The 11,707-nt window shown below is 33.8% G+C and overlaps 7 protein-coding genes and 1 non-coding gene across 8 annotated transcripts; 3 read left to right on the top strand and 5 right to left on the bottom strand.

Annotated features, from left to right (window-relative positions):
* Nucleotides 1-37: 37 nt before the first annotated feature.
* Nucleotides 38-763, top strand: NAEGRDRAFT_72955 (uncharacterized protein; the record flags this gene model as incomplete). The annotated part of the gene is made up of 1 exon (XM_002671977.1): nucleotides 38-763. The coding sequence occupies one exon, from the start codon at nucleotides 38-40 to the stop codon at nucleotides 761-763; it is 726 nt and encodes a 241-aa protein (XP_002672023.1).
* A 519-nt stretch (nucleotides 764-1,282) lies between these two features.
* Nucleotides 1,283-2,017, bottom strand: NAEGRDRAFT_52543 (uncharacterized protein; the record flags this gene model as incomplete). Its single annotated transcript, XM_002671903.1, has 1 exon — nucleotides 1,283-2,017. The coding sequence occupies one exon, from the start codon at nucleotides 2,015-2,017 to the stop codon at nucleotides 1,283-1,285; it is 735 nt and encodes a 244-aa protein (XP_002671949.1).
* A 146-nt stretch (nucleotides 2,018-2,163) lies between these two features.
* NAEGRDRAFT_t622 lies at nucleotides 2,164-2,236 on the top strand. Its single transcript has one exon. It is a non-coding gene; the product is annotated as a tRNA-Lys (tRNA).
* A 125-nt stretch (nucleotides 2,237-2,361) lies between these two features.
* Nucleotides 2,362-3,907, bottom strand: NAEGRDRAFT_81354 (poly (ADP-ribose) glycohydrolase; the record flags this gene model as incomplete). Its single annotated transcript, XM_002671902.1, has 1 exon — nucleotides 2,362-3,907. The coding sequence occupies one exon, from the start codon at nucleotides 3,905-3,907 to the stop codon at nucleotides 2,384-2,386; it is 1,524 nt and encodes a 507-aa protein (XP_002671948.1). The 3' UTR covers nucleotides 2,362-2,383.
* Nucleotides 3,908-4,083: 176 nt separating this feature from the next.
* NAEGRDRAFT_72952 (uncharacterized protein) lies at nucleotides 4,084-5,314 on the bottom strand (the record flags this gene model as incomplete). Its single annotated transcript, XM_002671901.1, has 3 exons — nucleotides 4,084-4,762; nucleotides 4,998-5,183; nucleotides 5,232-5,314. 3 exons carry the CDS (start codon nucleotides 5,312-5,314, stop codon nucleotides 4,084-4,086), a joined length of 948 nt encoding a protein of 315 aa, XP_002671947.1.
* A 106-nt stretch (nucleotides 5,315-5,420) lies between these two features.
* NAEGRDRAFT_81353 (uncharacterized protein) lies at nucleotides 5,421-6,060 on the bottom strand. The gene is made up of 3 exons (XM_002671900.1): nucleotides 6,032-6,060; nucleotides 5,782-5,914; nucleotides 5,421-5,662 (listed from the first exon to the last, which is right to left on the bottom strand). Exons 1-3 carry the CDS (start codon nucleotides 6,047-6,049, stop codon nucleotides 5,445-5,447), a joined length of 369 nt encoding a protein of 122 aa, XP_002671946.1. The 5' UTR covers nucleotides 6,050-6,060; the 3' UTR covers nucleotides 5,421-5,444.
* Nucleotides 6,061-6,755: 695 nt separating this feature from the next.
* Nucleotides 6,756-7,901, bottom strand: NAEGRDRAFT_52541 (uncharacterized protein; the record flags this gene model as incomplete). The annotated part of the gene is made up of 1 exon (XM_002671899.1): nucleotides 6,756-7,901. One exon carries the CDS (start codon nucleotides 7,899-7,901, stop codon nucleotides 6,756-6,758), a length of 1,146 nt encoding a protein of 381 aa, XP_002671945.1.
* A 1,175-nt stretch (nucleotides 7,902-9,076) lies between these two features.
* Nucleotides 9,077-9,880, top strand: NAEGRDRAFT_59314 (uncharacterized protein; the record flags this gene model as incomplete). Its single annotated transcript, XM_002671976.1, has 1 exon — nucleotides 9,077-9,880. The coding sequence occupies one exon, from the start codon at nucleotides 9,077-9,079 to the stop codon at nucleotides 9,860-9,862; it is 786 nt and encodes a 261-aa protein (XP_002672022.1). The 3' UTR covers nucleotides 9,863-9,880.
* Between the last annotated feature and the right edge of the window lie 1,827 nt (nucleotides 9,881-11,707).

Here is an 11,707-nt window from a genome sequence, read left to right as displayed (position 1 = left end):
ATCTTTGGCCGCAGCACAGCAAGAAAATTGCGTCGGAATGGAAGATAAACAACAACTTCAAGGCTTTGATTCTGGTTGTATGATGATGAGTGATAAAAATTTGAATCAATTTACTTCTTCTGAAAATGTTTTAAATACTGATGAAAGAGTAAATGATGATAAATATTTGGTGATTGTATTGTTTGGAGTTTGTGGTTGTGGCAAATCGACGATTGGAGAGGCTTTGACTCAATATTTAAACGAATGTGGTGGAGAGTGTTGTTTCTTGGAGGGAGACAAATTTCATTCAAAGAGTAATGTGGAGAAAATGGCAAAGGGAATTCCATTGAATGATCAGGATAGACGACCTTGGTTATTGGCCATTCATTTACAAATTATGAATGAGATTAAACATTCGAATAGGAAGATTGTGGTGGTTTCTTGTAGTGCTTTGAAGAATATTTATAGAGAATTACTTGTGTTGGGTGACGCACAACTATGTGAAAATGAGGAGGAACTTCTGGATAAGCCAATTCAACACAATGTTAATTTGGATATCAACTGGCTATTTGTCAACTTGTCCATTTCTCAAAACGAAGCACAGGATAGATTAGAAAATCGTTCTGCACACTTTATGAATAGTAGTTTAATTCCTAGTCAATTCGAAACTCTTGAACTCACAATTAATCCAACAATTAAGAATGCCAAATTAGTAGTGGTAGATAACCAAGAAAAAGATGTTGCCAGTGTTGTTCAGCAAATAATTCAATTGACCAAACAATAATCAGGCCGTCTCTTATCTTGTCTGTAACACCATAAAATACATCAGTTGAATTGCAAACAAACTTCATGACAATAGAAGAACATTAGAAACTATTATCAACTGGTGGACATCACTTTAATTATTGGAGTTTTTGCATCCACGCAACCAATAATAGGAAGTACTCAGCAGAGAACTCTCTCACTTCAAAATAGGAACAATTACATTCTGATAATATCCTATTTCAATTTGACTGTCACTTTGAATGTAGGAACACCAACAACGAACCTATCCTTTATCTAATCGAAATGAATCATCCTCTCCCTTACTGTATACAACGATACGTCCATCTACAATTTAACAATGCAATAGAGCTCTGCATGCTAGATAATCTAATCGTGAATATTATTCCTGCTGTTGTGTGCATACATCCCTTAATACTTCCAACAACATTACATAATTTTTCCAAATGGCATGTAAATTAATACTCTGTCATTCAAGTAAATACAATACTCTTACCAGCATACAATGTTCTTTAGAACCTTAATCTTCTTCATCTGGCTCTTCTGAAAAAGTCCACAGCGTCAAGTTATCCCTCAACATTTGCAGTAACATCAAAATTTCACTGGTAACTTCCTCATCCAATTCATCAAATAAAGGAACAGCAGCGTTGAATGCTGATTTTGCAATTTCAACTGCTTTTTCCTGATCATTCATCACTTCATAGTAGAATACAGAGGCAGCAAGAGACGTCCTCAATCCAATAACATTAAGAGGAGATACCTTCTCCAACGAATCTCTACCATCCTCAAAACTCTGACAATACAACAACTTCCACTTGTCTTGTTCCCCATCAATAGCAAACAACATTTTGTAGTAATCTCCTTTAAGGTGGCAATAATATAAACGATCCTCATCATCCAATAAATCCCTCTTTAATATTTCATCTATTAATCCAATCATTTCCGTTGAATCATCAATAATTTCTTTTGCAATTTTGAATAAATAATCATCAATTAATTGTCTATGATGAGGAGAAGAAGAGGCATTCTGTTCTCGTTGTTGTAGAACTCTTATTGATCGATAGGAACATATCTTTGCAGGTATGGTTCTTTTAAAACAACCACCAATCCAATTTCTCTCCTCTTTGGTTGGGATCGGCAAATCGGAATCAAGAATTTCAATAATTGATTTTTTTGTAAATTTTATAAGATCTTTAATAATTATTTGCAAACCATTGTTTGGAGAATAACAAACCCTCAAATCGTTCTGCCTCATCAGACCAACGAATAAGATTTAATCTATCTAGCCTTGTTTTCATTTTTTTACTGTTGGTTTTCATCATGAACTTTGGAATTTGGCTCCTAGGAGCTCTAAAGGGATGGGGTATTATTTGTAAATTTCTTTGATATTTTTGATGAGCAGCCCTGCTAGCTCAGTCGGTAGAGCGTTGGACTTTTAATCCAACGGTCGTGGGTTCGAGCCCCACGTGGGGCGGTTGTAATTTTGTGTTTTAATATCAAGAAACATTCTGCACTTGTTTTCTTTTTTAAAGTGCTTTGGTTTTGTTAATACCATTTGGTAAATTAGTTTTATTGATTTAGTTGACAGGATTACTATTTGAAATTAGTCAAGTTCTGGATTTTATTTGAAGTTTTGATGAAGAAATTCAAAAATTGAAAAAGATGTTGTTTTTCTAACTGATTGGTAAGTGTTGAGTAATGCATCTGCAACTTGACCAAGACTTAACTCCTTCTCCACAATTAATGGAAGTATTTTTGTGTTGAAATCTTGTTCAATTTTCTCATCCTCAGGTGAAAAGAGATGAATAGTTAGAGAAGGTCTATTACATAAAGTAGCACTCAACCATTGAATGATTGTTTTCAATTGCTTATCACCTCCAAACATTCCACAGCCCCAGAATCCACTTGCAATAGGTTCGTTTTCTAATGTTGGTAAATCAGATGATGAATCTTTGAGGAAATCATTCTCTTTTGATGTGAAAGCACAGGTGGTTTTGAATATTTCTCTAAGAATGAATTCTTTTTGGAATTGGAAAATTCCCACTCCTTGCAGAGCATCCATAGCAATTAGTTGATTCTTTCTTACGTTCTCGATTACTGGTTGATTGTCTAGATAGGTCTCATAAGTCATACTCTTAATGTATCCTTTCAAATTTGAATATCTCTCAAATCCTGTGAACTTAATAGTTTCATGAACTTGCATTTGAGGGCAAATTAAAATGGATGCAAAAAGCTCTGGACATTCAACAAATAAAATCTCTTCTTGTGCAACTGCACCACCGAGCACATGTCCACCAATCATACAATTTGCAAAATCAACCATCAAGTGATTAAGATTATCTTGAATCTTTCCTTGTTTGAATAATAAAGGGCACATCTTTTGTTGACTCTTGCAAATTTCCTCTTCTATGAATCGCCTATAATTGTTCTTTAAAACCTTCCTTTCAAATAAAATTATTTCATCCAAAGAACTGCTTGTTGAGCTATCATTGTCTAATTTATACATCCTCTCAAAATAGTGAAATAATGACATTAGGAAATTTTGTGAAGCAACACTCCAGAATAATCCAAACTCGAAAACACCCATATTTTTCTTTGATACATCTCCTCTTTCTCTGAATAAACAACAAAATGCACAACTCATAATCGACCTGATCTGTCTCTTGGTCAATCTCACAACACCAGATGCATTCATCATCAAGACTGGAATTTTTCCACTTGGAAACTCTCTTTCCAAATCCAAAATCCACTGAGCAATCTTTGGAACAACCTTTTCCATAAATTCCTTCTCACTCATCAATGAATGTTCTTTTGCTTCCTTCTTGTCCGAAATATTCATCTTTTTATAAAGGAATGATAAATTTCTAAAGTGATAATCAGTTGATCTGGAAACTTCTTGAACACTACCATCATCGTCATCATCACGATTATTATTCATACAATCATCAACAATTTTCTGATCCAAATCCTTTACAAATTCAATCCAAGCTGCAATCGATCCAAACACTTTTTCTCTATTTGCAATTTTCTGTAAATTTTCAACGATGATTGGCCACTCCCGAGAATAACCATTCGGAAGAGTTGTTGTTGCTGCTGCTACTGATTGAGTGGAGACATCTGTGGAGGGAAGGTTGTTTGAAAGCATTTTTTTAAAGTTTGAAAATTGTAAATTAAGGAAGTTGGAACTAAGTTTGATTACTATTGATCTTCTTCTGACACTTGAAGGTCTAATTGACTTCTATTGAATGGTTTACAAAGTTAACTGGATCAAGATAAAAATGTTAAGAAATGACATGTAATACAATTACAATTTTTATATTACTAGTAGAAACCTTCTTCTTCGTCCATATTTTCCTCTCCAAAGAATTCATAATTTACAATATCAGCAACACTACTATTAGGTGGCCAAATCTTTGATAAATCACACGAGTAGGCTTCCAATTTAGTTGTTGGATTAATTGCCTTAACACACAAACTATCTGCCTCAAAAGTCAACCCATGCATGTGAATAATATTCACATCAACTGATAAATCAAATATTGGTTCACTCTTCTTGTATGGAATAATTTCAACTCTACTATCTTTACTGTCAGTAATTCCAAAAATTACCAAACCATTCAAAGCAGCTGTCAATTTAATGGTCTCTCTCACTAAATACTTTCCAGGGAAAATCAACAAGACTGGAAAGAGAGCATGAGTAGCCACTGGAGAACTTCTCTCTCTAATCTTCTTCAATGCCTCAATAGCTGGCTCCAATCCAAAGAAATTCTCCATTGTCATTGGAATAATGACAACATTTCTCATGGCATCAGTTGGTGTGTGAATAGATCTGAGGAAGGGCATTATTTTAGAGTGAACCTCAAACAAACGTTGCTCAACTCCAAATCCAATTGCTTTCATCCTCAAGTGAACAACTGCATTCTTGGTATCGTAGAGTTTGAGTTTACGTGTAATTTCCAAATTCTTTGGTAATGATTCAAGTGAGGTTGTGGTCATTCCTCTAATTTTCCAATATATATCCATTTTCATCATTATCAATACATAGTATTATTATTATTAATATTACATTCAATTGATCGATCATTCGGAAATAAATTTGATCATCATCAATTAAAATAATAAATTAATTCCTGATGATGATGATCATTGCACGACATTAAAATCATATCAATTAATAATATAGTAATGAAATAAATCAATTTGATTAGATAAGTTGAGATCCATAAAATCCTTACATTAACTTATCCGATTGTTTATCCCTCACTTCAATTTTGAGTCTTTCATTGCAAAATTCTGGAATTTCCTTGAAGAGCACATTGTTATTGTCAGACCATTCGTAACTATTCTTTCCTTCGAGGTTTTTGTCGGCTGTTGAAACTTTCTTTTGGACCTGATTGAAAGTTAGGATGGCATAGACAGAGCTGTTGATGTGGGTTGTTGGCAACTTTCGAATAAAGCAATAAACTTACTTGGGATCTGTTTGGAGATTTTCAACCTTGATGATGGTTGCTGAGAGTTGCAACTCATCTTCTGCTCTCCTTCTTAACATCATTTTTTATTGTATATTCTGATGGATCCATCATCACCCTTCTTAACTTTTCTTCACAATCCATTAGTCTTCTTTAGCACTATTCGAAACAAAACAATATTTCATCATCATAATTAAAATTATTTAATAATATTTATTGTTGAACATAAACATTAACAGCAGGTTGTTGAGCATATCCTTGTTGTGGAGGAACATAACCTTGTTGTGGTGGATAATATGCTTGTTGTGGTGGGACGTATGGTTGTTGGACTTGTGGTTGAGTTTGATAAGTTGTTACGTTGGTAACAGCAGTGGTAACTTGTGGAGTACCATATTTACGGTTACATTCATCGACCATACCTGGGATGAGGACTTTAGAATTAAATTGTTATTCGAAAGTTGATTTTCGTAACAGAGAAAGTTGGAATGTGTGTTAGTGTGAGTAATAGATAATGGTTAAATCATCATATATTAGAAATAAGATTACTTACTAAGATCAATCAATTGACCAAAGCCGAACAAACCAGCAGTACAGAACCAGATGACACCCAAAATGACAGAGTCCAAATAGAAACGGTGCAAACCGAAGAATCCAATACAACAACCTAACCAAAGAAGATAAGCCTATTAATAATGATCATCACAAAACGATATTGTTATTATTCGAAAGTATATTAGAAACCATTTGGGTAATGAGAAAGACAGTTTGTGAGATTGTTTTCACAAGATGCAAATACTTACTACGCCACTTTCTCTCATTTTTTTTTGTTTCGAATTGCAATGAAAAACCGATTTACTGCAACCTCTAAAAGGTTCAAATGAAGTTTAGTTGACTCAGAATTTGACAGGTTCCCCCAGCAATTTGATTACCCAAGGTGATTAGTTTACTTCTTGTTGGGTTACATAGATGATGAAAATTAGAAGGTGTAATTGGTTTTAGATAATGGAAGACAGATAGAAGATTAAAGGAATGAACTTGAAGATATTGATGAGTGAGTTTTGGTTATTGTATGGATTGTGGATGTGTTTTTGATGAATAAGAGGTGAATGAGATTTTGGGAATGAGCTAAGAAATTCAGTCATATTATTCGAAAGTTGTAATACTCAAGGAGTTTGTGCATGGGTTGGACAAATTTTGATTGGTCTGAGAAGGGCAATGATTACAATGCAATGAAGGAAATCAGATTTTTTGTTTTATTAATTGATAAACCGAATTGATTATATTTACCTCTTTGGCTGTTAATTCCAAAAATGGAAAGAAACAGTTTTTTCCATCGAATATTATAAATATTTTTTATTGCTGAATGTATCCCCCTTAGCTCAGTCGGTAGAGCGTCAGACTGTTAATCTGCAGGTCGATATTCAACCCACCAGGGGGAGAAATATTTTTAAACATTTTTCTTGGTTTCTAATTGATAACAACAACATGTGAAAGCCCAAGTTTATTCGCATTCATACATTTTAGTTAATTATTGGATTGTTTTGCTTGTTGATATCCAGTGGTTAGATAAGGAATTTTGAGTTGACCAATAGCTTTCAATCCTTCATCATCTATCATATTACTTCTGACATTGAGAGAAGTCAAATTTTTCAATTTGCGAACAGATTTAGCTCCTTTTGAGTCAATACTGTTGTAACCAATATCAAGTGATGTTAATTGTTTCATTTCACTTATTGATTCAAATCCTTTCGAAGATATTCTATTATACACAGCATTGAGAGATTTCAATTGTTTCATTTTACAAATGAATTTGGCTCCTTCATCACCAATATCATTGTTTCTGATAACTAATATTGTTACGTTATGCATTTCTCCAATAAATTTAGCTCCTTCACCTAATAGTCGATTGGCTGAAATGTTTAGTGAGGTTAAATTTGACATTCCACTGATTAACTTTGCTCCTGATGATCCCAAATCATTACTACTGACATTTAGCGAGATTAATCCTTTCATTCCAATAATTGATTCAATTCCTTTAACTCCAACATGATTACTTCCAATATCTAAATGTGTCAGATTTGACATTTCACTCAAATATTGTACTCCTTGATCAAGAATGGAGTTTCCACTAACATCAAGTGAAGTCAACCCTTCCAGATCTTTCATTGTACTAATCCACTTTGCTCCTTGATGTCCAATTTGATTGGTATGAATCAATAGAGATTTCAGATTTTTGAGTCCACTAACATGTCTTGCCCCTTCAGCTGTCAATTGGGTGCTACCAACATTGAGATGTGTCAGATTGACCATTTCACTTATATAGCTGGCTCCTTTATCACCTATAAAATTACCATGCAGATTGAGAAATGTTAAATTTTTCAATTCACTTATTGCTCTCGCACCTTCTTCTCTAATTTCACAATATTTCATTTTCAACAAGGTCAATTGTTTCATCGTTCCAATGAATTTAGCCCCTTCATCAAGTATATAATTATCATTAATATTCAATGTGGTCAATCCAACCATTCCACTAATTTTTTCCGCACCTTCCTTTCCAAACTTATTCTCACTCACATCGAGTAAAGTTAAACCTTTCATTTCACTAATTTCTTTCAAATGTTCATCCACTAATCCATTACCAACAATGGAGAGTGATTTCAAATTCTGCATCATTCCAACAAGTTTCAAAACTTTTTCTCGATCATGCAAAAAGCTTCTTTCTCTAGTTTTCAACGAAACGAAACGTTTCAAATAACTATTTTTCATTAATTTATCAATAAATTCATTCGTCACTTTTTGATTATTGAAAATGACTGATAAATTAGATTGTACATTGATGACATTCTCCCACTGATGAGAAATTAAACAACAATTCGTTAGAATAAATTTAAAATCAAGAAATGATAAAATTTCAAAGCAAATATCATCGGAAAAGATTTGTTTTTGCAATTGTTGTTTGATTGTTGGTGAGCGAGTCGTGAAGGCAGTAGTAGAACTGATTTTAAGCATTTTTTTTAATGATTTTTGGAATCAAGTTCATGGTGCTGGACATGTGAATAGTGAACTTAATGACAAAGATTTTTAGAACGAATTGAAATTCTATTCGAATTTGTTTTCCTTATTGAATTCGTAAAAATTGAAAAAGTTTAAATGTTATGGTTTTGAGAACTGAATATCTGTTAAAAATAGTTTACTAAAGATGTTTGCTTGTCAACTTAACAGTGTTTGGTCATCATAAAAAAGCCCTGTCACAGATCCTCTCACCCTGAATATCACAAGACATTCAAAAAAAGACTAAGAAATTGAGCAATAGTATTGAGCATTTGTTCAATTTTTAATACCAGAACAATAAAACAAGTTTTTGGTTCAATAATTATTTTAGAGATAATCGTAAGGAATTGTCAAAATCTTTCACTGTTGTATGTAGATCAATCAATTGATTGAATCGATAGAGTTAGAGTGTAAAACTACACTGAAAAACAATTCTATGCAACAACAAGTAGAAATTAATGTCACAACACCTCACTACTTTTTGGACGAATTCAAAACACATCAATACAAATATAGTTTTCAAATTAATCGCTAATTATTTTTTGTGAAACACAAACAGGCTTGAGAAAACGTAATACAACATAATTTTTGGCAAGTATCGTAGCCTAAACGAATCTTGGGGTCTAAAAAAGTACCAAACAAAAGATACTGCTGACATTGACACCTCACCTTCCTATCTCTATTCCACCATAGTGCTATTCGAATGTTGTTGAAAGGCAGCTCTCAGGTTCATCAACATTATGTTGTAAATATCAACAAAATAAATTCCTTCTTACTTTTCCCCATTAAAAAAAATGAAATCAATTCTCGTCCTAATTACCAGCTCACTAGTTGTGTTATTACTCCTCGTGTCAGGTGCCAAAATCTCTGCCCGTTTGACAACTTATGATGATAATTCATTAAAGGGGGAACTTTCTTTCTCATCTCTCAATGAAAGCCAAGTGTCAGCTGTTCAAGATAGTATTTGTTGCTCAGTGACAGGTTCCACTAATTATGTTTATTGCTTATCTGGACAAACTTGTTGTAGAAAATCTGGTTATTCAACATGTATTGCTTCTAGTTATGCATGTTGTTCCTCTTCACAAACTTGTTCTTCCAATGTTTGCGTTTCGAATAGTTATGGAGATTATGATGCTTTAGGATATGGTTTAGGATTTGGAATTCCAGGTTTCATAATATTTATTGCAATTATCATTATTGTTAGTGCTGCTTCTAGAAAGAGAAGACTTATGATGATGAGAAGAGCTCAAGAACAACAAGCAGCAGCTGCCGTTGGAGTAGCAACAATGCCTTCTACTCTTGTCACTGCTCAACCAACAATGCCACCTGTCAGTGGTGGTACTACAGTTGTTATTCAAAATCCTGGACCTGGTGTTTATTATCCACCTCAACAACAACCTTATGGTCAACAATATCCACCACAACAACCATATGGTCAACCAATGATGACTCAACAACCTTATCAACCACAATACGGTCAACCAATGATGGCCAATCAACCACCACCAACCTATGTTACTCCACAACCTTCTTATTATACTCCTCCTACCAATGGAAATGGTCAACAAACTTATGTATAAATTAAACATTAATCAGTCAACCCGATAACAACATTCTTAAGAAGAGAAACGGTTTCTTATAATCTTAAAGTTGAACTAGTAGCAGCATTGACATTTTTCTATTTATATATACAATTAATCAGTTCTCATAATAGAAGTAGTTAAACCATGAGTAGCAAGGCCAATTCTACGTTGATATCTCAATCTCACTTTTGAATTAGGCACCCAATTACCAGCTGTCTCAAAACAACTTTTTTGTGTTTTAAAGTTCTTTATTTTGAAACAACACAAGAAATCAAACATCAATCTTTTGATAATTAGCTGAAGATTGAGCCAACTTTGAAATCTTTTCAAATAACATCAAGTCTTTATTCAATAATTGCCAAATCCTTAAAATTTTCATCTCACGATCTGGCATAATCCATGTATCTTCTAAGGTTATAAACTGGACAGTATTTCTTATTTCCTCAATAGGAGTTTCTTCATCTGTCAAATTTTGGTCTGTTTTGTGACCAGAAAGATCAAAAGAAACCCAACTGATAAAAGGAGTATCAAGTGTCAATATCAGCTCGTGAATAAAACTTATTCAAACCTTGTTTGAATTCTAGAATTGATTGGAATAATTTACGGATCCATCCTTCCAAATTTGAATAGAAATCTAACGTAGGTTTCAAATTATTCAACCTGTAGAGCTTTTTGTGAACTGCAAGAGGGTGGGGCTCTAATTTCTGAATGTTTTAAAATAATGGAGTAGACAGAAATAAGAAAATTCTGAATAAGTTAAAGAATACTTTTTGACTGTGGATTCTGCAAGAGCAGTAGATAAAGCCTGAAATCTCATTGAAAGGAGAGCATTCCATTCACTTTGACTGCCATGAACTAAAGATTGCCTGATAGTTTGTGCAGTTCGTTGTAATGCTCTGTTATAAGCCATTGGAGCGGAACACTTCTCTGTTCAAAAGATATCTTTAGCAAGATCAGTAAGCTGTTAGCCAAAAAGGAACTACGAATGTTGCTATATCCTTTGATGGGATCAAGTGAAATAGAGCTTGTGGTATCAGACCTATTGGAGGAACACAATAATTGATTGAGTTTTGTTCCCAAAGTTCTTGAACCGCATCGTTTTCTAACCAAGAGTTGAATTGGATTGTCGTTGCCTACTCTGATGTTGCAAATCTGTCGATGGTGTGGTTTCCGCATTCTTTTTCTACCATACTTATCAATTCTGGTGATGATTTCCAATCGCTTAAAAGGCTTAGCAAAGTTTGTATGCAATTGAATTTTTCTCTGATGGAATGAAAAATACTTTTGCAATTCTCCTGCCACATTCTGTGAATTCATTATGGGAAGCCACGGAATCAATATAATTCTTAATATCATAAGCTGAAACTCCATTTATTTTTTAGTTTCTTTCTATCAACAATGTAGTAACCCTTATGAAAGTCCTTTCTTTAGTCTAGCAAAACCATTGGGAACATTAAGTTTCCAACCTTCAACGTCTACAAAAGATTGAAGAGCTGGCTTCAAATTGTTTAAAACATACCCTTTCTGAAAGGTAAGTTGCAAAGTATTCTATTGTATGAGGATTGGATCTTGGAATATTGTGAATCACTACGAACCATTGGAAAGCTCCATAAACTTCGAATTTGTTGAACAATTCGGTGTATGGATCCACACTAAGCATTCTTGGAACCTTTCTCACTTTTAAGGAAATCCTTAATAGTATTGAGAACCAATGAGAAGTTGGCCACTACAGCACTTCAAAAGTTCCGTTCGCTCTCGATTAGATGGAAAAGAGCTTGGGGGATCAGACCTAAAGGAGGCACACAATAATCTCAGATAATTCAGTGAGTCTTTCTCCCAGAG

Source organism: Naegleria gruberi (assembly GCF_000004985.1).
Source record: "Naegleria gruberi genomic scaffold NAEGRscaffold_57, whole genome shotgun sequence".
Classification (NCBI taxonomy): Eukaryota; Heterolobosea; class Eutetramitea; order Acrasida; family Naegleriidae; genus Naegleria; species Naegleria gruberi.
This window is presented reverse-complemented; position numbering and strand designations above follow the sequence as displayed.